At 42.6% G+C, this 26,113-nt stretch overlaps 1 protein-coding gene across 2 annotated transcripts in view; it reads right to left on the bottom strand.

Moving 5' to 3' along the window:
- LOC141117501 (cytosolic phospholipase A2 delta-like) overlaps positions 1–25,595 on the bottom strand; it is an 84,425-nt gene extending 58,830 nt beyond the window's left edge. The window contains exons 1-3 of one of the 2 annotated variants that reach the window (XM_073610398.1): positions 13,619–13,903; positions 2,942–3,011; positions 121–257 (exon numbers count right to left, since the gene is read on the bottom strand). Coding sequence is in view for 1 of the 2 variants with exons in the window: in XM_073610397.1 (XP_073466498.1) it covers positions 121–257; positions 2,942–3,011; positions 25,350–25,382 (240 nt within the window). In the remaining variant the exon portion in view is untranslated. Of the gene's footprint in view, positions 1–120; positions 258–2,941; positions 3,012–13,618; positions 13,904–25,349 lie in introns of those variants that run through there. The other variant, XM_073610397.1, reaches the window with a different exon arrangement.
- Positions 25,596–26,113: the final 518 nt, after the last annotated feature.

Raw genomic sequence — 26,113 nt, forward strand, 5'->3', positions numbered from 1 at the left:
TTGCCCTCTGCATGTCATTTATCGGGCTCAGCTTTCAGAGTTCCTCTTTAACTTTAGATATATGTAACAAGAACAGGTGAAAGAATATGACTCATGTTTTCTTAACATCAGTTGTCATACCTTAACCTGGCTGTGTATTCTGAAGTGAAATGTCTCATCCCAGGCAGGGTTTTCATTGTTCCAAACTGTCTTGGTTCTCTTCTTATCCGTCAATGCTGTTGGCAGCCATAAGCAAACATAACAATCTGGTTTGGTTACTGCAGTGGAAATAAAAGACAAAGGTTTGGTTGACAAATTATTCTAAAGCAGATGCTATTATATTATACCGTTTCAATCCACTTCTAGTTGATACTCCCTGCATCTTTTACTGACATTGAAAGCTGAAGTCCCAAAATAAATTGCTAGGAGCTGTTTTTTTGGCAAAAGAGATATGCAAAATATTTTCTTGAAAAAAAAAAACCTCTCTCTTAAGATTAGCAATTCTTTATTTTGTGTACACTGCGTGCAGTGCATGCACAGTGCCAAGCCCATACCCTATATCTGTAAGAGGCTGGTATTAAGCCCAATACACACTATAAGAGACGAATGATCATCTGGTTCTCCTCCATGTTTCACAGCAGGTCGAAACCGAGCAGGGTACTAACTGGACGAAAATTCTCAAACAACAAAAGCTTATTCTTTGTTGTTTATTGTTTCTGATCACACTCAGTCTTTTGTTTCTGATGAAAACAAAACACATTAAACGAAAATCATTAGTTCTGTTCACATACGAGAAAAAATTTGGAGTTTGTCCCTTTGGAAATTTTTCTTTAGAAAGTCTGAATCAGATGTCGAAAGTTGTGTGCACATTATACGAAAATTGAACAGTTGTGCCTCGTACGGAATTTTACTTCCGATTTTCTCATAGTGTGCACCCCACTTTTTATCCTTTCACTTCTTCTGAAAAAATGAACTAGCCCCTTAACTTCACAGGAAGGTTAAAGGCTGTGTGAAGTTTGAGCCCTGCTTTGAAATCAGCCCTGAATTTGGTTGTCTTCTAGGGCAGGTGCTGCTATAGATAATTGTTCAGTTTTATAAATATCTATGGTAGCACTTCCCTAATGCCTGGTACACACAATGAGATTATCAAACAAATGATCGTCCTTTTTTTTTTTTTTTCCACGCTAGTCTCATATTGAAAATGAAGTGATGAAAATTCTTGTACGACAGAATAAAAATTTGGTAGTGACGTGTTGTAGTGTATTTGTATTGTATTTTTGAATGACAACTGTTGTAATTAAATGAAAACAGTACAACCTGGTATCCTACGAGAAAAAATGTTCTGCTTGTCCCATCGGATAATATTTTATGAACTGTCGTTATCGGCTCTCGAAAGCTGTGTATAAATGATTAGATTATTGTACAATTGCTTTGAAATCAGTCTTTTTTCGTACAATTTTCTGATCATGTGTACGGGACTTAACAACCAGTCAATTTCTGCATAGCTGATTTCAGACAATCATATCAGATTGCACACAAATTAAAAAGTTAATAAAGTTTATAGGTAAATATCACTGAACAAGGCGCTTCCATTGCATAAATGGAAACCAGCTCTAGCCAAAACTATGTTTTTGAGTTTTGAGTTTTGAAACAGTGGGGACAGAGACTGCAAAAAACAAAAAAACAAAACAAAAAACAAAATTTGTTTAGTAAAAGGACCCTGACCCTCTGTCAGATTTTTAGTCTCTCCATTGGGGTCAATCTGATCAAGAGAAATCAAATAGATTCCTTTATCTACGCTAAACAGCATGGACTGAAGAAATTACCCCCTGTTGGCTATCGTATTTTGACAGCCAGCATCCATGGCTGTCTAAATCAGTGATTCTCAACCCTGTCCTCAAGTATCCGCAACAGGCCATGTTTTGGGAATGTCTCTTAAGCCTCGTACAAACGGTCAGATTTTCCGCCAACAGCCTGTCATCACACATTTCCCGTCGGAAAATCCGATCGTGTGTACGCGGCTTTAGATAAAATAGCTGTCCAAAATACCAAGCCATTGACTCTGAGTTAAAGCACCTGTGCGAGATAAAGGAAAACCTACAAACATGGCCTATTGGGGGTACTTGAGGACAGGTTTGAGAACCACTGGTCTAAATACCTGAACAGTGACTGCATCTGATGTGATGCTTGGCAGTCAATTTTCTACCTGGCTCTTTGACAAAAGTCAATTGAAAAATCATATTTTGTTAAGCTGGGTGGTGCTGACAGGGCCACCCATGACTCAAATCTGAGCAGTTTATAGCAGCCTTTATTATTTCATACTAGAAAAAAAATGTTTGTTAGACTTTAAAATGTTACTAAACCCACAACAGTAAAATCAGTCTGTATATGCAGTAAAGCATGCTTGTTATACTCACTGTGGAACCTAAGGGGGTAATCCTCTGCATTGTGTTAAAAGGCTGCTTTATCTTGTATGGACAGATCCTCCCTGCACTGTCCCCTGAACAAGTCAGCATAAGACAGAGCCTTTGGAGTCAGGCTGCACATGCTCAATTTGGTGTGTATCGCTAGGGAGTTTTTTTTTCCTTGGGAGTGCATGTGATCAGCACAGGGCCAATCAGCACTGTCCAAACATGTCCACACAGAGGGTCAGGAGCCCTGCAGCCTCATAGGACAGCTCAGTGCAGTATGAAAACTCCTCCTACTAGCTTCATCAGGAACTGATAGAAGTCACAAGACTGTTATATACTGCTGATGAGAAAAGGTATTTAGCAGTTTATATTTACTAAAATAATTGCATTTCCATGTTCTGTGTACTGTGGGAGACCAGATATAGTGATTGCAGTGTTCTGGGTATAGTAACACTTTTAACTTTTTTATTTGATTGAAAAAACACAGAAATGTGCATGCATCCACTAAGTACTGATGTATTTATTCCTGCATGAATAAAACAAATGCTCACCAATATCTGCCCCATGGATGTTCTGAGCCTGTATTATTCTCACAGTCAGTTCACAACTTGATGCTTGCTCCTGCTCATGAAAAGGAAAATTAATTAGTTTTTTTTTTTTTTTTTAAAGTAAATAAAAATCACTACAGTATAAAAAAGAAGTATAGTAATTGCGCAGGTGAAAAAATGGTGATGAATGATCAAGAAAAGCAGCTGGCAATCACACAACAGAACATTTGTGTAAAAACATAAAAGACAAAAGATTGCCATGCTAGTGATATAACAGCTGAATAATATTAATTAGTCAAAAAAGTGTCCATAAAGTGTCCAAACACTCTTCGTGATACTTGGGGTGTTGGATGACAAAAACACCCAAAGTGCACCTTCCACTGTGAAATATAAAAGATGTACCCTTACTGGATAGTTAGACTCCACGTTATAGGAGCCTAGTAAAGCATGGATTCACACACATCATTGAAGATCCATCCATTGGAAACAAAAATGGCATTGAAGTCAGCCTTGCTGGTTCCTCCTTACCTTCTCTCTCTCATAGAAGTAATCTAAAGGAAGAGAAAGATCGCCACATAGTGTTAAACCGTGGTATTTATTGAATTTATCCACAAGTCCAACAAAGATTAAAATATCCTGGGTTAAAAGAATCTGCAGATCACAAGCTAGCTTGATGTATTAGGGATAGACTAAACCCTACTAGTTTTGTCACGTATGACGAAACTAATAGGGTGGATTCTATGCTTAATACACCACGCTAGTTTTTGATCTGCCGATTCTTTTAACCCAAGATATTTTAATCTTTGTTGGACTTGTGGCTAAATTAAATAAATATCACGGTTTTACAATATGTGGTGATCTTTCTGAACTTCAGACAGATCTAAACACATGCACCTGTTATTATTGGATGTTATTATTGGATTAAAATCACTAAAGCAGAAGCTATAAAGACACATTGGAGCACCTCTGTATTGATTAAGACTACGTTGACATGGGTGGCCAGGGGTGCATAGTTTGCTGCATTCAGAGGTGGCTAAACTCCTCTCTAGCTGCACTCTGTGCTGTGGCTGCATACAAACTGGCCAATCAGCTGTGAACCAGTTTGTGTGATGCCAGAACCACAGAACTCACAGAAACACTGACCCTGGATACACACTGGCTGCGTCCATGGTTGGTCAGATGAGCGGTTACATGAAAACAGCGGCGGCGCTGGCCATTGATTTGTACAGAGTAGTGGTTGCTGTTCTCACACAGTGTGTGCAGGCAGTGTTTAGAACCGCGGTGAGAATCGAATGTTTCTTGCTGGTAGCCACCCTTGGATGCCCTTGTGCAACCGCATGAATGTAGCCTAAAACATTTCCCCTTATCCTCCTCCCTCTTCCGGCCCCCCTCCTTCTCCCAGAGATGTGGGTGAAAGTTTTGGTCCATCTACCATCCCCCCCTTTTTTCTCAGACTTCTCCCCTATTCCCACCTTCACAACATCCCCCACAACTAGCTGTATTATGTTTGCATTGATTTCCAAGAACGTAGCACTCACCAAGGGAGTTGTGAGAAAAGGAGTTAAAGTGATTGTTAACCACTATATATACCCAGTGAAGTGACTAGCCAAAGGTGCTACACAAAGATGAAACCAATCCTCCTACATAGGTTGCACCTGTTTATCTGTAGTCCTCTTTCCTCTACAGCTTTCTAAAACACACCTATCAAAACTCCTGGTTCAGCTCCAGGAGGTAGGGAGCGGGGATCTGACATCACACACTGCACAGGATAGTGAGGAGAGTAATCTAAGATATGAGTGGAGGGAAAGGACACACCTCCTCATCACACTGCTATAGGGAAACATGGACAGCTGAGGCTGTCAATCACCTGCTGTGTACTGGGGGGGGGTAGTTAGAAAAAATTCATGCAGATAGAGGAGGAAGGTGTCAGCTGCTTTGTTCATTTTCCATTTAAGAGGTTTACAGCCACTTTAAGTGGCCTACACCTGCATTTAAGTATAGTGAATAAATGGACACTTTGCTTCCCTACACCAATCTCTTGCAATCGCCTATACAGCAAAGCTCAGAATGGGAGTTGGAAAAGCAGCACAGGAACCCAGTCAATTGTACTGCAGTGCAAGGCGTATGCTGATAAAAGGTGGAGGGACAAGACCTGGAAGTGTTACTTAAAGTGTTATTAAACCCAGGACCCTGCATTCACTATATCTGGTCTCCTAAAGTACACAGAACATGGAAATGCAATCATTTTACTAAATATAAACGGCTAAATACCTTTTCTCATCATCAGTATATAGCAGTGTTGTGACTTTTATCAGTGTCCAGCCAAGCACTGGTTAAAGCTTGTTGGAGGAGTTTTCATCGCCCCTGATTGTCCTAGGAGGCTGCAGGACCCCTGACCCTCTGTCTTGACAGTGCTGATTGCCCCTTTGCTGAACCTCCCAAGAAAAAAAATCTCTCTAGCAATACACACCAAAATGAGCATGTGTAGAGTACTCCCAAGGCTCTGTCCTATCAGGAGATATATTGGGGACTGTGGAAGAAGAGGAGGATCAGAGAAGACAGGATCAAATAGCCTTTTTAAACAACAGCCTTTTTAACCCCTTAGGTTCCTGTCAGGGCTGGCTCAGCCCTTCCTTCTCTGAGCTGGCCACTCAGCTGTCAGCTAATTGCCAGCTCTCATCTCTCTCCACAGTTAACCAGCTGTTGTGGATCTGCTCGTCAGTCCTGCCTACTTAAAGATCTCCAGCTCACTTCATTCCTGCCTTCGCCTTGGTCACATCACAAGAAACCATCTCCTGCGTTCCTGTTTAAAGACTGGCTTTGCTGACATCCCTTCTGGCTCCTTATTCTGCTTGCTGTTCCTCTACTTGTATCCCTGACTTCTAGCCTGGCTGATTACCCGATCAGGTTACAAGATCACCACATGGATCAGTTTGCCATGGCGTTACAAACGCTCCTGAGTCGCATGGCTCACCTAGAATCCTCCACTGTGGCTGCTCCGGTACAACCTGAGTTGCAGACCATCCCTGCTGCTGCGCCAGTCTCTGTGCAGGCACCCACCTTGAATATTACCTCTTAAGAGGTATGTCTAGTTCCGCCCTGCTTCCCCAGCGATTTCGGGGCGATCCAGTTCAATGCAGAGGGTTTCTCAACCCAGTTGGGATATACTTTGAGATGCTGCCCCAGGCATTTCCCACGGACAGAAGCAAAGTAGGGTTCGCGATATCTTTGCTTTCTGAGAGAGCCTTGGCCTGGGCATAGAGGAGTATGTTGCAGACGCACTTTCTCTGGGTTTCATCCGCAAATCCTCATCTCCTGCTGGTGCTGGTTTCTTCTTTGTGAAGAAGTGGAGCGGTGAACTGAGACCTTGCATTGATTATAGGGGTCTCAATCATTTCACGATTAAGAATGCTTACCCGATCCCGTTGATTAAAGAGTTATTTGACCACCACAAGGGAGCAATGGTTTTCACTAAGCTTGATCTGACAGGGGCTTACAATTTTGTGAGGATTAAGGAGGGCGACGAGTGGAAAACTGTGTTTAATACCAGAACAGGCCATTATGAGTATCTCGTAATGCCTTTTGGCCTTTGTAACGCCCTGGCAGTTTTCCAGGAATTTATTAACGATGTCCTCCGAGATTTGTTGCAGTTATGTGTGGTGGTTTATCTCGATGATATCCTCATATCTTCCAAGTCCCTGGGGAGCCACCACACAGATGTCTGTTGTGTGCTTCAGAAATGAAGAGAGAACAATCTCTATTGTAAACTAGAGAATTGTGAGTTCCATCGGGAACAGGTTAAATTCCTGGGCTATGTCATTTTCACTGCTGGTTCCTACAGTGGCCCCGACCCGTGGGGTTATGTCCTCTGCAGCATTTCCTGGGTTTTGCCAACTATTATCGGAAGTTTATTCATAACTTCTCATCTCTGGTCAAGCCCTTGACTGATATGACCAGAAAGAACGGTAACCCACAGAGTTGGTCTCCGGAGTCCATTAAGGCCTTTGAAAATCTCAAGGCTGCCTTTGTTTCTGCTACTGTGTTGGCACATCCTGATACTACGTTACCTTTTATCCTTGAGGTTGATGCTTCTGAGACTGGTGTTGGCGCCCTTCTGTCTCAACGTCCTACCTCTGAGAGTGCTATGCATCCTTGTGGCTACTTTTCCAAGAAATTGTCACCTGCCGAGTGCAATTATGAGATTGGTGACAGAGAGCTGTTGGCAATTATTTTAGCACTGAAAGAATGGAGACATCTCCTCAAAGGTACCACTGTGCCGGTTCTCATTCTTACTGACCATAAGAATATCACATTCTTGTCTCTCCCAGAAGGGAGCAATGGGCTCTTTTCTTGTCATGTTTCAATTACATTGTCTCATTCTTACCTGGTACTAAGAATGTAAGGGCTGAGGCCTTGTCACAACAATTTTCCTCCACTTCCAAGTTGGAGTCGGTTCCGGTTTCTATGATTCCTCCTGATCGTATTCTGGCTACGGTTCGCATCAGTCTTACTTCTCCTTTGGGTGACAAAATTCTTGCTGCTCAGGTCGATGCTCCTCCTGAGAAACCTTGTGACCACTGCTTTGTCCCAGAGTGTCTCCGTACTGCCGTGCTCCAGACATACCATTCTCCCAAGGCAGCTGGCCACCCTGGTAAGAATCAACTCGTTTGGGCCATTTCCCAACAATTCTGGTGGCCTAGTCTACGTGCTGATGTAACTGCCTTCATAGCTGCCTGTTCCGTGACACCTTCCAGTGGGCCTCCGACAACCCGTACCCAATGGAGAGAGGCCCTGGACCCACCTGTCTATGGATTTCATTGTGGAGTTGCCCAACTCCCAAGGCAATGCAGTTATCCTTATGGTGGTTGACCGGTTCTCAAAGATGTGTTATTGTATTCCACTTAAGAAGTTGCCCACTTCTAAGGAACTGGCTTCCATTTTTGCTCAGGAGATCTTTCGCTTACATAGGCTACCCAAGGTGATTGTCTCGGACAGGGGTAGTCAGTTTGTGTCCCGGTTCTGGCGAGCCTTTTGTGCACAGCTGGGAATTCAGCTTGCTTTCTCCTCTAAAGGATCAAAATGCAGCGCTAAAGTAAAACAAAATTAACAGGTAAATGTAATAGTCCATAGAACGACAATGAAGAGTTGAGATGACGTGAAGCCTCCACCAAACTTCAGCGTGCAAAAGAAAAGCACACCACACCCACGTGCTGCCAATCTGCTTACCAGAAAAATATGAAAAACATGCAAGGTAATCATATGATGCAAAGGCTCAACAGTAACTCCGAATGGCACACTCCATCATAGACAGCCAGAAAATGGGAAAAGCCAGGTAGTCACATATCATCAGGACATCAGGATTCATATGAGAAGATGAATGGATTGTGCAGTCACCAGCAGGATAACCCAGTAAGGAGAAAGCAATAATAGTGAAGCCTGTATAGGTAAAACACATGCATTTATTGTAGTCTACTTACAGGTAAAAAATGTACATCATTACAGAAAGGAAATAATCCGCGGCTCACAGCGTGCTTGCATCTGCCAGCCTGACATGTTTCATCCTATGTGGATATCATCAGAGGCGTCCTCTGTGTATCACCCGCAGTCTAATGGGGCCGCAGAACGAGCCAATCAGTCCTTGGAGCAATTCCTACATTGCTATATTTCTGACCATCACAACAACTGGTCAGACCTATTACCATGGGCAGAGTTTGCTCACAACAGTGCCTTGAATTCTGCTTCCCGATTGTCTCAGTGTATGGCGAATTATGGTTTCCCACCTTCCATGTTGCCTGACTTGTTTGTTCCGCAGAGTATTCCTGCGCTAGAGGAGCATCTCCATGGTCTTCGTTTCACTTGGGCACAAGTCCAGGAGGTATTTAGCGCTCCTGCTCCTCATTCCAGCATCCTGGTTTTGGCATGCACCTTGTCTGTCTATTCACCTGCACGTTGATTATTGTGGCCAGTCTCTGGGTGGAGACCAAACCTGATTTAAAGCCAGCCAAACCTGCAATCTTATGCGTGTGATTGCGTGGGTAATACCTGATCAAGCTACCTGTTTGTCTGCCCTGCTCTGCTAGATTGGATTACCTTGTTGACGACCTTGGATTGGATATTGACTATTCTCTGAACTCTGCCCGCCTTTTGGCTTTGGATTTTGACCTTGACTATTCTGAACCTCAACCTTGCCTGTCTGCAAGTACCTGTTTGCTTTGCTCAGTTTGCGCATGCCCTGGTGTGGCAGCCAGGCACTATAGCATTGTGCATAAGTCCTGGGGGCAACCGATTACCGAGTACTGGTAGGTCTGCTTGCGTTATGGGAAATGGGGCTGCTATAGGTGAATAACACAGAAGCAAGCTATAGTGTCTGACCACCTGCATTAGGGTTAAACGTGACAGCTTCTTGGTTGGAGTTTTGCTTAAAATATGTGCAAACCTTGTTGTATGTGGTTAATCAAAAAAAAAAAAAAAAACCTGTATAATGCTGACCATGCATAAAATAATGAATTGTGATGTCTTCAATGGTAAAACGTGCAACTTACAGCTATAATAGACTAACAGCAGAGGTTACAGGAGTCATATCTACAAAACTATATTTAACATTCGTACTGTCCTAGACATATCCTTTCATAAAGTCTTAATCCTATTTATCACCAACCATTAAATTATAATAGCGATAGTAAAGCTGAACCTCGGGCAGTTATTAAACACACATTAATACAGTGTAATCATTATGAATTCCTAAATGTATATTTTTAAAGGCAAGCAGTGTAAGTATCTTAATTTGATCTGGAATCAGCTGTACCTCTTTTTCCCTCTGTGATCACATTGGGGAGATTTTCTCTTATGTCCTGATTGAGAAAAAGTAAGAAGAAATCTCCCCCGAATAGGGACACATATGGCAGCAAAAATCTGACAGATGCTCTAAACTCTTTCCCATTCCAAACACATGTTTGGCTGGAGCTGGACTTTAAAACCCAGTTGTGCTTTCTGACATGTGTGCAAATCATGCCTCAGCAAAAATCCCCCCCCCCCAAAGAAAAAAAAATCCAGCACTGATCTGCATGCTCGTCAAAGCATAAATTCCACCTGCAAGCCAATATTCTCCCCAAATAAAAATGAAAAAATTCCCAGTCCTTCCAACTCAAATCCCCCCCCCCCCCCCCCCATTCCACCCTCCCAGTACAAATCCTTTACCGTTCACATTTCCCCTTCTAGTACAAATACCCCCCGGATCCCCCCTCTTAGCACAAATTCTATCCCCTCCCAGCTCAAAACGCCTTGTCACTGCCTGCCAAAAGCCTCTGTAAAATCCCCCTCCTAGCACAAATTCTATCCCTTCCCCAAATCCCCCCTCCCAGCGCAAATCGCCTTCCGATTAACGGAAGAGTTAATTATGCATGCGCATGAGATCTGCTCTGTCACTGAGAGATGGGTGGCGGAGTCTAGCTGTACACTGGTGGAAAGGGACACTGCAATGTGGTGTCTCCTTCAAAATGTTGCATCCTGAGCAGGTGTATGTATTGTGGGAGCGGGAGGCATCCGTATACCGTTATGATACAAAGACACCGGGGTATACGGCTCGCTCCTAAGTTGGGGTGCCGCCATAATGGCGATGCCACATGAATGCCCGCCTGGTTCCAGGCATTAGCGAGCGTGTACATCGGAGAGTCCGGAGAAAGGAGAAAATTCAGAGAGCACAACTAGATCCCAGTGCAGTTGATACATTACTATAGCTCTAATTGGAAAGATACCACAAATCCATAAACTAAAATAGTTATAAGAGTACCCAAACAAGTACATATTCCATCATACTCATAGGTTGAACTGCCCCTTACCCTTTCTCTTTTTCTATGGTCAGTTAAGAACGAAGTTCACCTTTTTCAGAAAATAGCCCATGCAATCAAGGAAACCCAGTATTGAAAAACTGCGCAGCTTTGTAAAATGTTCATTCATTTTATTGGTATACTTGTAGGTCATTTGGGCCCCCCTGGAAGCCTGGCTGAAAAAATCCCAGTTAACAACACCCCCATCCTGTCTTGCTGCTAGGACATGAGAACTGTTGGACAGTCGCTCTCAGCACTGCAGGAACTAAAACCAATGGTTTTCATGCCCTACCCGCCTTTAACCAAAGGGTTACTTCTCTGTGCAACCATTATCTATTTATTTCTGTTATTACTTTATGTTTCAATATTTTTTAATTAATATTGTAAGAAAAGTAAAAGCAACAAGATCACTTTGCAGAGCAGCAAAAAAATCCTTGCATGCTCTGTATAAACAATAAGAAATGATACAAAAGTGGGGGGGGGAACAAAATTACAAAATATTTTGGCAATTGGTTTAGGTCTTCTTTAACTGCTTCAGCCCCGGAAGATTTTACTCCCTTCCTGACCAGAGCACTTTTTGCAATACGGCACTGCGTCGCTTTAAACTGACAATTGCACGGCCACGCGACGTTACACCAAAACAAAATTGTCGTCCTTTTTTTCCCACAAATGGAGCTTTCTTTTGGTGGTATTTGATCACCTCTGTGGTTTTTATTTTTTGCGCTATGAACAAAAAAAGAGCGACAATTTTGAAAAAAAAAAAACAATATTTTTTACTTTTTGCTATAATAAATATCCTCAAAAAATATATATAAAACACATTTTTTCCTCAGTTTAGGCCGATATGTATTCTTCTACATATTTTTGGTAAAAGAAAATTGCAACAAGCGTATGTTGATTGGTTTGTGCAAAAGTTATAGCATCTACAAAATAGGCGATAGATTTATGGCATTTTTCTTATAAATTTTTTTTTTATTAGTAATGGCGGCGATCTGCGATTTTTATTGTGACTGTGACATTATGGCAGACACATCAGACACTTTTGACACTATTTTGGGACCATTGTCATTTATACAGCGATCAGTACTATAAAAATGCACTGATTACTGTGTAAATTACACTGGCAGGGAAGGGGTTAAACACTAGGGGCGATCAAGGGGTTAAGTGTGTAAGTGATTCTAACTGTGGGGAGGATGGGCTACCACTGACATGACAATGATCACTGCTTCCAATGACAGGGAGCAGTAGATCCCTGTCGTGTCACTAGGCAGAACAGGGAAATGCCTTGTTTACACAGGCATCTCCCCGTTCTGCCACTCCCTGGCACAATTGCGGGACACCGGTGGACATCGAGTCCGCGGAACCCACGGGCACAGTCACGCTGTACGCGCGCTGTACGCGCACTGTGCCCACGCGCCCACTAGCCCCGCAAATTAAAGGGGACGTACAGGTACGCCCATTTGCCCACCACTGCCATTGTGCCGACGTATATCGGTGTGCGGCGGTCGGCAAGTGGTTAAGCTTACAGGTGACCATTTGGCCAACAACTAAAGTGGACAGGAATAACATGTTTTGTATTATAACATGGATATAGAACAAGAAAATTGTACACAGTGGGAGATGGTCTCCATACAATCACCCCTTGAATCATAACATGGGACAATATACCCAAAATTTCGAGGTCGAGGCCACCGTAAAATGTAATAACTGGAAGTAGGTCCACCAGGTAGAAAAGTCTACGTCCAGCAATCACGGTTCACAAAGTAATACTCGTTACCAAGCATTAATACGGTCCGCAAGAGGGACTCCGGGCCCCCAAATATAAACATTGCTAGCCTAAATAAGAAAGAAAAAGGAAAGAAAAGGGTAACTGGGCATGGAGCCAAGGCTGACAGAAGTCAAGGAAACAATGAAAGAGATACGAAGAGAAGAAGTGAAAAAACGAAAGGAAATGGATCAACTTATTCGAACAATTAGATTCATTCATCTGGGACCTGCAATTAGGTAAGCCAAGGGGACCATATTTTATTGAAAATGGATTGCTTATATGGTAAGACACTCACAATCTTTTCGCTCAGCAGGATCCATGTGAGTTTTTTTGTTTTACTATCGCAATGTCTTTTCCACGCTGTCACTATGGCGATTTTGGCTCTTAGAAACATGAAGTAAATTAAGGTCTGTGTGTGTCGCGCAATGTTTTCAACAGGCTTATTTAGTAGGGAAATACTCAAATCTTTAGTGATGTTAACCATCGTGACTGAAAAAAGAAATGAGTGAACCCTCATCCAAAAGAGTACTTTTTTGACAGGCGCTTTGGTACTAAATACCATCTGGCGTGGACCTTGTAACCTGCCTCAAGGCAACATTAAGGATGCTTTTATGGATTTGCGCACTCCAGTTACGTCAGTCCTCCACCTCAGGGGCTATGGACAGATCCCTCACGCATGACACCTGGTAAGATAATCTAGCAGTGGAGTCAACAAACAGTTTGTATAGCATGGACGCAGAATTCTGCATACATCTGTTTTTGAACACAGTTCGGACAGCTACGTCGGAGCTTTTCTTTCTGCAAAGATTTGAGAAAGTGGTAAATTTGTTGCAAATGTAAGCAGGCCCGGATTTACTCCCTTTGCCGCCCCAAGGCCGGGCCCTTCAATGCCGCCCCCCCCCCACACCACCAGAAAGAGCCCCCAGACATAATACGGTCAAAGACTGCAGACATGATACAAGAGATGGTCAGAAACTGCAATCATAGTACAGGAGATGGTCAGAGACTGCAGACATGATACAGGAGATGGTCAGAGACTGCAGTTCCTATGGACATTAGTAGATAATGGCCGATCGGCCCTCTCACCTGACCCAGCGATACAGCAATGCTTCCCCTGATCAGGAGTCAGCTCACTCTGAATTGCCTGTGGCGACTCCGTTGGGTAGCACCCAGATCTGTATTCCTGCAATGACTCCATTCCTTTCTCCACCAGGGATGACGCCAGGCTGTGTGGCTTTCCCTCTGGTGGCGCAGGGCAGCGGGGTTCTCTCTCTGATGGTGTTCCCTCATCACTGCCCTCTCCCTCTGGAGCCCTGGGTGTACTTTCCTGGGTGTAGACCCCCCCAGGACAAACTACCCCCTTCCATTAGTACAGACCCCCCCAGGACAAACCCCCCACCATTAGTACGGACCCCCCCAGGACAAACCCCCCCTCCCTTCATTAGTACAGACCCCCCCAGGACAAACCCCCCTCCCTTAGTACAGACCCCCCAGGACAAACCCACCCCCCTCCCTTAGTACAGACCCCCCCAGGACAAACCCACCTCCCTTCATTACTACAGACCCCCCAGGACAAACCCACCTCCCTTCATTAGTACAGACCCCCCAGGACAAACGCCTCTCTATTAGTACAACCCCCCCAGGACAACCCCCCTCCATTAGCACAAACCCCCCCAGGTCTACCCCCCTCCATTAGTACAAACCCCCCCCAGGAAAACCCCCTCTCCATTAGTACAACCCCCTCCCGGTCAACCCCCACCCCCTCCATTAGCACAAAACCCCCAAGGACAAACCGCCCCCCTTCATTAGTACAGACCCCCAGGACAAAACCGCCCCCCCTTCATTAGTACAGACCCCCCAGGACAAACCCCCCCTTCATTAGTACAAACCCCCCAGGACAAACCCCCCCCTTCATTAGTACAAACCCCCCAGGACAAAACCCCCCCTTCATTAGTACAAACCCCCAGGACAAAACCCCCCCTTCATTAGTACAAACCCCCCCAGGACAAACCCCCCCTTCACTAGTACAAACCCCCCCAGGTCTACCCCCCTCCATTAGTACAAACCCCCCCAGGACAAACCCCCTCAATTAGTACAAACCCCCCCAGGAAAACCCCCTCTCCATTAGTACAACCCCCCCAGGTCAACCCCCACCCCCTCCATTAGCACAGACCCCCCAAGGACAAACCGCCCCCCCCTTCATTAGTACAAACCCCCCAGGACAAACCCCCCCTTCACTAGTACAGACATCCCAGGACAACCCCCGCCCTCCATTAGTACAACCCCCCCAGGACAAACCCCCCCTTCACTAGTACAGACATCCCAGGACAACCCCCCCCTCCATTAGTACAACCCCCCCAGGACAAACCCCCCCTTCACTAGTACAGACATCCCAGGACAACCCCCCCCTCCATTAGTACAACCCCCCCAGGACAAACCCCCCCTTCACTAGTACAGACATCCCAGGACAACCCCCCCCTCCATTAGTACAACTCCCCCAGGACAAACCCCCCTTCACTAGTACAGACATCCCAGGACAACCCCCCCTCCATTAGTACAACCCCCCCAGGACAAACCCCCCCTTCACTAGTACAGACATCCCAGGACAACCCCCCCCTCCATTAGTACAACCCCTCAGGACAACCTCCCCTCCAAGTGTGTACAATAGATAGAACAGATGGAGACAGGCACAGGCTTGGGCGGGACTCGGGAGTGAGAGACAGAGGAGAACACGCCCCCCCCCGCCGCACAGAGACCAGCCGCTCCGATCTTCGGCGGCTGCTCTCCTTCTCTGACAGGAGGAGGGAGGGGGGACGGGCTTGAGCAGCGAAAAAGACAGCGGTGGCGGCGGTGACCTGCGGAGGAAGCCGCCTCAGTCTGGACACAGAGAGGAGGAGGAGGGAGAGGAGCACTCTAGCGCTTCAGCGCCCCCACCTCTCTGGCGCCCGGGTGCACTGCATGCTGATGTTAGTGTGGGGGGCGGCGCCGCCCCTGTACCACTGCCGCCCCGAGGCCTGGCCTCGGTGGCCTTGTGGGAAATCCGGCCCTGAATGTAAGCGCTCCGCGGGGGGCATCTCCATATTTCCTGAAATGGGGGGGGGCATATGCCCCTATGATCGAGATAGTTGATTATAGGGTACTATCCCTTGTTCAACCACCAGGTTGCACGCCTGGTGGAAAAAGGGGTTTTTCTGTTATTACTTTACAAAGAATTGTGTGATTTGAGTATCTTACTGTCTGTATAATATATTACCATACTGCATCAAATCTGGAAACATCAAATGTACTTTGGCTAACCTATATTCTGTACGTATTGCTTAAATTTAATAAAAGTAAATAAAATTAAATTTAAAAAAAATCACAGAAAAATCTAAAATACAGAGAATCCTTTATGTTTATTGTCCTAAATGAGTAAAAAAAAAAAAAAAAGGACTTTCAAATGCAAAATAACAACATTTTAGATTCCACAGATGGCTCCTGGGGTGCTACAAAGATCTATTTAAAATACTGATCACTGGACAGCTGTTTATAATCACAATAAATATTTCCAGACTGAAAAAAAAATGTAAATCCTTTTAGTTTCTTGTAAGTAAAAATATCCCATGTTGTGGGAAGAAGAATGTATTAATTATTATATTTTGTAATACAGAATATCACTTGTACACTTTACCATGTGAATTGTGAAACATGTAATTAGCTAACATCACACAATGTCTTTTCATGCCTGCGGTAAAGTTAGAAAATTCTGTACACGTGAAAATAAGGAAGGAGAACTGCACCTGATCTATAGATAGAACTGAAATCCAGTTTATAGAGCAGAGCTGAGCAAGGACAAAAACAGATGGGCGTCTCATAGCTTATTACAAAATCTCAGTCATCAAAAAACAACACCCCTTAGATATATCCACTATAAATTCTTTCCTGAATTCATTAAACACATTTGTGAATTTAATCAGCCTATCTATGCCTTATACATAGCTTCATTATCAATAGTAATGCTTGATTCATTCAATTACAAAATTAGTAGGAAGGGGTCTACTTATAAAAAAAAAAACTTCTGTGCGAGTGTCTCAAGCATTTGCTCAGTTGTCGCAAGCATTCCCATATTTTGCACAATATGTTTATTTTCTATGATCATCAGCTCCATCTAGTGGCCATAATGCATTTTGTCCTAAAATACCTCAATCAGGAAAGTACTGCATTATGGCCACCACCAAAATGGAGCTGATTATCATAGGAAATAAACAAATTAGGAAAAATACTGGAATATTTGTGACAGCTGAGCAAATACTTGATACACTTTTTTACATTTTTAAACAGACCCCCTTATTGTCCTCTTCAGTATATGGGCAAGGTAGGGATTGTCTACAGTATAGTGTACCTAACTAGAACAAAGAGGAATAGAGTAATGGGACTTTTAGATGTTGAAACCTCCTATTGGAATAATATCTGGCACAGTGATGTATAAAAATAACAACATTTTATTACATACATAAAAATGTCTTATATCGTTTAAGACATGTAACAAAAATATGAAATATCAAACTCTGTATACACCCGTAAACAGCCCCTACAACAAAGTGAACAGTTTCTTCAATAGTCACATATATGTGTAATCATGTCCCATGATAAACACTCAGGACCAATGTATGAGAAAAGAGACACAGCCCAACGAGTTTCGCATGGTAGCTTCTTCAGGGATCTTCGTTAACAGAGAGGTTGGTGCACTAGAGCTGATTCAGTAAGTAGTAGTTCTGGGAAACCTCAAAAGAGGCATTGCATGTTCCCACCAGGGCACTGCAGAATGGGTCAAATGTCCAATCATCAGTCAATCATGTAGGTCTGAAACCAGCCCAAGAAAAGCCGTCCCACAAAGCACATCAGAAATCCCATAAACAGAAAATGGCGATCCCAAGCTAAATTGATAAAATGTGATAACATTTCTGCCATGCTGCACTGGGAGAAATCTCCCCAGTATAGCCACAAACAACTGCTAAGGTAATGAGCAGCTTCCAAATGCTGATATGGTCACAATGTTAAATCTTTAACAGAAAACATCAAAAGCCAACTGCAAAAAGGCTCTCTTCCTGGTGTCACAATAACAGCAAGATTCCCTATCTCCAAATGAGGATGTTTTTTGATGTTTTCTGCCATGATTAAAGATTTAACATTGTGACCATATCAGCATTTGGAAGCTGTTCATTACCTTTGCAGTTGTTTGTGGCTATACTGGGGAGATTTCTCCCAGTGCAGCATGGCAGAACTTTGATCAATTAAGCTTGGAATCACCATTTTCTGTTTATGGGATCTCTGATGTGCTTTGTGGGACAGCTTTTCTTGGGCTGGTTTCAGATCTACATAATTGAGATAGACATTTGACCCATTCTGCAGTGCCCTGGTGGGAACATGCAATGCCTCTTTTGAGGCTTCCCAGAACTACTACTTACTGAATCAGCTCTAGCGCACCGACCTCTCTATCAACGAAAAGCCCTGAAGAAGCTACCATGCGAAACGTGTCGGGCTGTGTCTCTTTTCTCATACATTGGTCCTGAGTGTTTATCATGGGTCACGATTACACATATATGTGACTATTGAGGAAATTGTTCACCTTGTTATAGGGGCTGTTTACGGGTTTATACAGAGTTTGCTCTTTCATATTTTTGTTACACATGTCTTAAACAATATAAGACATTTTTATGTATTTAATAAAATTTTGTTATTTTTATACATCACTGTGTCAGATATTATTCCAATAAGTGGTTTCAGCATCTAAAAGTCCCATTACTCTATTTCTCTTTGTTCTATATATACGCAATTATAACTATAGTGTACCTAAAGTCAACAAATGTTTTTTCTTTTTAATTTTGGTGAAGGAAAGGTTAGAACCCGAGTCAGGATTTTATTGTTCTATGTGTTGCCTTAGGAAGACTCACCCATTCAATTTGTCCTGGTGGCCATTGTCACCGGGACAGAAAGTGATATGAAATCACACGGTTACGCCTGTAATCGTGGGGGAACACCTATTGTGGTGACAATAATCTAACAGTCACTTTGGAGAGATTTCTGCTCACTTACTACTTTGTCTATGTTACAGCAAATGAAAGAAAATGTCATCAACAGCTGCTTGAACCTTTTCAGGTCAGATTTATTCCCTCTTATATTTGTGGAGTCTTTTTTTTAAATCCGATACTTTTTTTTATTAGAAAGTTTTTTAAAACTTTACAACTTATAACAATACTGATACATACAATGCATGCTCACCAAACAACTAAAATTACTTTTGTAAAAAACAAAAAACAGAAAAATAACAATCCCAATAGACTATGCAACTTCCAGATTGTGCATTCTTTGTCACTTTAGACCTTCCATCGTAGCGATGGGTTAATAATTTTGCAACCCTGTAACACAAGTCTTTAATAATTACTTCTTAACAGCTTATATGTATTTCTGTCACCTACATATATGTGGAGTTAGCCGTAAAACAACCTTTTCGCGCTTTGTCTTTATCCAGCTGAAATGATGGGCTACCACTATGACTGCTATTTTAGATACATAACTAGTTAGGAATTTATGAATTGTGCATTGATACTGCCTCATAAAAATGTTAAACGGTGTATGTGGTAACTAAAAAATAAGTAACAAATCCTCACGTTCCACATTTAATAGGCCCATAAGGTGAGTACAGAGGAATTTATGATATCACATGTTAAACATCAAAATGATGCACAGTACTGTCAGCACTCAGAATACTGGAGGATTTAGATTTCAGCACTGTAACTGAAAATTCTATAAATCTGCTTTTTCAAAATGTAGCGCTAACAAACAGACATCAGCAAAGCATTCTGTTGTAGCTTAGAATGTTTATGTGCTTCAAGTGTAGAACAGTAAATCCTTCTTAAAGGATAACTAAACCCAAAAACAAAAATGATATATATTGCGGCTTACACTCCTTAGATGGGATGGCTGCATTCATTTTCTTGTTTTTTTCAAGCTGAGAACATTTTCAGAAAAAACTGTTGATCCTGGCAAAAATGAAGTGTTGTTGTCACTTCCTGTGAGATGCACAGAATAATATCTTCCTTCCTAGCCATCTTCTGCAAGCTAACAATCGTCCTGCCCCCTATGTAGTGGAGATGAAGAGGAATGGACATGTCTGAGGTCTACACTCACCGGACACTTTATTAGGTACTCCTGTTCAATTGCTTGGTAATACAAATTAATAACCAGCCAATCGTATGGCAGTAACGCAATGCATTAAGGCATCTAGACGTGGTGAAGATGACTTGCTGAAGTTTAAACCGAGCATCAGAAGATAGGGAAGAAAGGGGATTTAAGTGACTTTGAACGTGGCATGGTTGTTGGTGCCAGACGGGCTGGTCTAAGTATTTCAAAAAAACTGCTCATCTACTGGGATTTCGATGCACTACCATCTCTAGGGTTTACAGAGAATGGTCCAAAAAAAGAGAAAATATCCAGTGAGTGGCAGTTGTGTGGATTAAAAGGCCTTGTTGATGTCAGAGGTCAGAGGAGAATGGGCAGACTGGTTTGAGATGATAGAAAGGCAACAGCAACTCAAATATCCACTTGTTAAAACCAAGGTATGCAGAATACCATCTCTAAATGCACAACACATCGAACCTTGAAGCAGATGGGCTACAACAGCAGAAGACCACACTGGGTGATAATCCTGTCAGCGAAGAACAGGAAACTGAGGCTACAATCCACACAGGCTCACCACATTTGGACACTAGAAGATTGGAAAAACATTGCCTGGTCTGATGGGTCTTGATTTCAGCTGTCTCATTCAGATTGTAGGGTCAGAATTTGGTGTAAACAACATAAAAGCATGGATCCATCCTGCCTTGTATCAAAGGTTCAGGCTGGTGGTGGTGGATAATGGTGTGGGGATATTTTCTTGGCACACTTTGAGCCCCTTAGTACCAATTGAGCATTGTTTAAACGCCACGGCCTACCTGAGTATTGTTGCTGACCATTTCCATCCCTTTATGACTTCAGTGTACCCATCTTCTGATGGCTCCTTCCAGCAGGATAATGCACCATGTCACAAAGATCAAATCCTCTCAAACTGGTTTCTTGAACATGACAATGAGATCACTGTACTCCAATAGCCTCCACAGTCACCAGATCTCAATCCAATAGAGCACCTTTGGGATGTGATGGATCGGGAGATTCGCATTGTGGATGTGCCAACAAATCTGCAGCAACTGCATGATGCTATCATATCAATATGGACCAAAATCTCTGAGGAATGTTTCCAACACCTTGTTGAATCTATGCCACGAAGAATTAGGCAGTTCTGAGGACAAAAGTGGGTCCAAACCCATACTAGCAAGGTGTACCCAATAAAGTGGCCGGTGAGTCTATATCAGAAGAGCAGCCTAGAGTGACAACCATGGCTCCCTCCACTGATAAAGTTGAGGGTGATGTAGCCACCAAAGGACAGGAAGTGTGTTATTTGCAAGATTACCAGGTGAAAATAAACCAAAAGAAGCTTGGAAAAAAGAAAATGAATGCAGCCTTCACACCATTGACTAGTAAGCTGAAATATATTACATTTTGATTTGGAGTTTAGATACACTTTAATCTATATGTCCTCTTGCTTTGGCCACTCATGGGCACTCTCTAGACTGCGCAGCGGTGGGATCTGTGACCATTGTGTCCACCAGACACAGCCGATCACGATTGTTGTACTGGGCCACTGAGAGCATCCCTGGTACCCTCTGATTGCTGTGACCAATCACAATGATCCCAGTTACAGTAGTAAGCAAGGCTGTCATAGTTTACTACTGTGTGAACTCTGTGATTGGTCACAACAATCACATGGTACCAGGGCCAATCACTGCAGTCCTGTACCACGTGATAACTGTGACCAATCACAATATCACAGTAGGAAACAAGGTTTCATGAATGAAACCTTTGTACACTCTTACCCAGTGCTTATTACAGTAATCAGCAATCACAGTGTAAAGGAAAAAAAATCCTGATTACCTCTCCAGAGCACTACAGTGTCGCTATGGTAACACTGCACTGATCTGGTGACAGTATATGAAAAAATTAAAAACATATAAATATATATATATATTTTTTTTACTGTTACTCTCTCCAGTCAATGCCCTAATCATTACTGCACCTGTCAGTGTCCCTAATCACCGTCACAGTGTCCCCAATCACTGCTACACCAGTCATACTGTCCCTAATCAACGCCACACCAGTTACAGTGTCCCTGATCACCGCCACACCAGTTACAGTGTCCCTGATCCCTGACACAACAGTTACAGTGTCCCTGATCCCTGCCACTGCAGTTATAGTGTCCCTGATCACTGTCACACCAGTCCCAGTGTCCCTGATCACCACAATACCAGTCTCAGTGCCACTGATCACCACCACGCCAGTGTCCCTGATCATTATTAGATTAATTTATGCTCCTAGAGAGCCTGAAGGTGCTCCTTGGATTTTGGGCCCTGCTGTGTGGATATGCTATGGAAAAAGTCTCACACATGTGGTGTCGCCATACTTGGAGGGAGTAGAAGAATGTGTTTTAGGGTGTAATTCTAAGTATACCTATGCTGTGTGAGAGAAATAACTTGACAACTTTGTGAAAAAAAAATAGTTTTTCAAAAAATTGTGACAAAAAAGTACAGTTTCAGAAAACTCACAATGCCACTCAAATATATTTGACTGTCTACTTTTCAAAAAGGGGTCATTTAGGGGTATTTGTGTTGTCCTGTCATCTTAGGGCCTCAAGATATGAGATAGACAGTCATCACATCAGGATTGATTGATTTTCAAATATACTGTATACACCATAGTTTACAGACCCTATAACTTTCACACAGACTAAATAATATACACTGATTTGGATTATTTTTACCAAATAAATGTATCAAAATACATCTTGGTCTAACTTTATGAAAAAAGATTTATTTGCAAGCTTTTATAACAAAAAATAAGAAAAAAAAATTGTTTTTTTAAAGTATTTTTCATTTACATAGCAAAATATAAAAACCCAATGGTGATTAAATACTACCAAAAGAAAGCTCTATCTGTCAAAAAAAAAGATAAAACTGTAATTTGGGTACAGTGTTGCATGACTGAGTAATTGTCATTCAAAGTGTGACAGCACTGAAAGCTGAAAAATGACTTGAACTGGAAGGTGTCCATACTTGAAGTGGTTAAAACCAAAAGGTACCCACATGTTTCATTCTATCACATATGCAAAAATAAGAGAAGTCTTCCTAATCCTATATTCAGGACATTGGGTTGAGTCTAGCAGATCATTCTTTTATGTCCCATCCTCCAGATGCATGTCCAGATCACCAATGTATAAGGCAAATGTTTCCTAATATTATAGGGCTGTTCACTACAAACAGCATACAGCTATTTCAGGATTTAAGGTCACCATTGCAGTATATTTAAGCCATGGCTACAATGAAGTAGAACTTGGGACCTAAAAGGACAGTAGAACCATAAAGGTTATTTTTGGGATATGTGATGGAATGAGACATGACGTGGATGAGGATACTTTCTTTTAAGAAGGCTTTACTAAATTGCCTCTCTGTGTTGTGGGCAGGGTAAAAATGGTGTGGATGCCCAATTATTGTATGTGCTCCATAATTCCGATTTGGATATTGCAAATTGACACCCTTTTCAGGTACCTTATTTGGAAATGGACTCAGCCAAGGATTAGAATTAACTGCAAAAAGATGGAGGGGGATTGGTAGTCCCTAATTTTCTTGGTCAATTTTCTTTAGATCTACCTTCAACTATGTAGTGCAAGAGCCTGCCTGATTGCATACAAATTGAAAGTGTTTAGGTTTGATCTTATATTATATGCTTTTGGGAAATCTAAAGGAAAGTTGTACAAGAAAATTGTGTAATGTATGGCCAGCCTTAGATTCATTTTGAACTTTCCTTCAATTAGTATAAGGTCACGTCCCTGTGTGGTTGATTTTGGTTTTCATATTGAAAAAAATTGCCCTCCTGAACCTTATTCACCCCCTTGATGTTTTTAAAGGTTTCAATCATGTCCCCCCTTTTCCTTCTTTTCTCCAGACTGTACATAATAAGTTCCTGAAGTTGCTCTCGATATGTTTTATCCCCCAAATCTTTCACCATTTTTGGGGGCACATTTCCTTCCCCTAATACCAAGGAGGGGATGCTGCTTACTCCCACTGACACCAGGACATTTTTCCCCTCCAGTTGGCCACAGTCACAGGGTTTGAAGGACAGTAAACTGGCCCTTTGTTTAGATAGTTTGGAAACCCCTGCACTAAGCTATAACATAAGCATTATTAACAATTGGTAATTTGATTTATGGGACTTATTTTCAGCTCCTGTTGTCTGTCATTGCTGAAAGTAACAGTTGTTATGGTAGATAAATACAGTCATAGCTTAGGCTCCATTCACACCTTAACATTCTGGATCGCTCCTGGCTTTGTGCCAAGATTTGGTACATGAGCTTCTTTTGGAGCATTTTTGGAGTGGAGCGAGGCCCATTCAAATGAATGGTGCTGCTCCAAAAACACTCAACAAAAAAACCAAAAGACAAAAAGCTAAAAAAAAAAGAAGCAGCTGCAGCTTTCGCTGAAGATCACTCAGGCGTGAATGGAGCCTTAGTGAATAGATTTGCATGTCTACATACTGTATGCCAGTGGTGGCCACTCATACGGGGAGCAGGGGCACTGCCGACTCTAATCCATGCACCTGGCCCCTAATCTACATGCAGAGTGCCGGACCCATGGATTTCAATGGGTTTTGTTTTCTTGTGAAGCCCATGATTAGAGCCTGAGGCTCTAATTGGCTTCAAAAAGGGTGGGCTTGGGGTGCAGAGCCCACCCAGTTGTGTGACAAAAATATTCGTTAATGTCTTCCTGTTTCTCCTCCCGGACAATCAGGAAGCAGATCCTGAAATCCGATTGCCCGGGAGTCCTAAGACCCAATTGGCCGAGAGTCCTAAGTCCCGATTGGCCGGGAGGAGAAGAGACTGCCAGGAAGCCGCCGAAGCCGAGACCTGGATGGGGTAAGTGCGGAGCTGGCGGGGGGGCCTGACAGGCAAGTGAAGAGGCAATTAAGCAATGGGGGGTGGTTGATTGGCTGGGTGTGGGGGGGGGTGGCTGGCTGGGTTGGGGCCACGGGCTGTGCCCCCCCTCCTAAGAAAATTGAGCACCAGCTGCCACTGCTGTATGCTAGACACGAAGCAGACAGGAAGAGAATACAGAGAAGGAAGAAAACAAGCTTTAATGGAATATACTGTATAAGCTACTGATAGTTGTACCCTGTAACATAAAAAAAAAGTACAGTGACCATGATGCAAGTGTGATCAGATAAATAGAAGAGCTTGCTATCAATGTAGAGATATACAGTTGAACTGTGTTGATGCCGGCAGTTTTATCAGGAGGGCTTTAAAACAAAGTACCTTCCTCGGCTTTTATGTTTTCTTCTCTCTTAATATGAGCTATAAACATCTCTCACCTCCTTTACATAGGATGGAGGGGCTGTGTAAAAAAAAGATAATTGGGAAAGCTGATAACATTGGCTAAGAATTCAGTTTTGTGCACAGATGTTTACAAGGACACAGGAATTCTGGTGATAGGAACCAGTATTTTTCTGTACTTGCTGAAAATGTGATGAGACTGAAAAAAATGAAAAGAAATACAGCCACCATATTTAAGGACTGGTAAGCTGTAATATGTTATGTTTTTGTTCTTGGGTTTAGATTAACTTTTAGTGGTGTAACAAGTACCTAATGTGCTCAGAGTAACAAACCCCCTCCAAGATATACCTCCAAGTTACCTACCTTGTAGTGAGTTGATGGTGATGGTGTATTCATCCTACTGGGACTCACTTTCCATAGGTTTCCAAAGTGTTTATGAATGCAGTAATCCCCAGCCTGTGCTTGTTGTAGTCTGATTGTGTCTGTATAGAATGTCACTATACATCCTTACATCACGGTTTTGTCACATTTAACGATCCCTCCCATCTTTACAACATATTAATTTAGCCTAGCTGCGTTGTTTCTGTGTTGACACCTAGATCATTCCTAATGTGTGAGTTCATACCAGGAAAGGCCATCTAAACCAGCCCTGAGTTTAGGTAGCCCTGAAAATCAGGGGTGGAGGTATTGTGTGGGTGTTTAAGTGGCATCATAGAGAGACCAACTGCTTAGAACGTATCTCATTTACATGCACTTAGCACATTATGGCAATTACAGAGTTTCACAATAAATCATTTAGTAATGATAGTAGCCAAAACTAATAGTTCAGGTATGTTCATCATGAAAATAAAAATGTGTTATGTTGTAATAATAAAACATACAAACAAATATAATTAAATACACTTTTGTATCTGTTTTGTTGCTTATCCTAGTTGATATATGTTGGTATTTTTGGTTGTCAGAAGTGGACAGATAAGGCAGTTCGGGTTGTCACAGCGGATTATAGCTGGGTATTTTGGTTGTCGTTCGAGTGGCACTGCCAGCACTGTTTTTCTTGGGAGAAAACAACAGAGAACTAGACAAGTGACCCTTTCTGGCCATGTTGGGTACATGTTATATATTGATTA

The sequence above is a fragment of the Aquarana catesbeiana genome, linkage group LG13 (assembly GCF_042186555.1).
Source record: "Aquarana catesbeiana isolate 2022-GZ linkage group LG13, ASM4218655v1, whole genome shotgun sequence".
NCBI classification, from domain to species: Eukaryota; Metazoa; Chordata; class Amphibia; order Anura; family Ranidae; genus Aquarana; species Aquarana catesbeiana.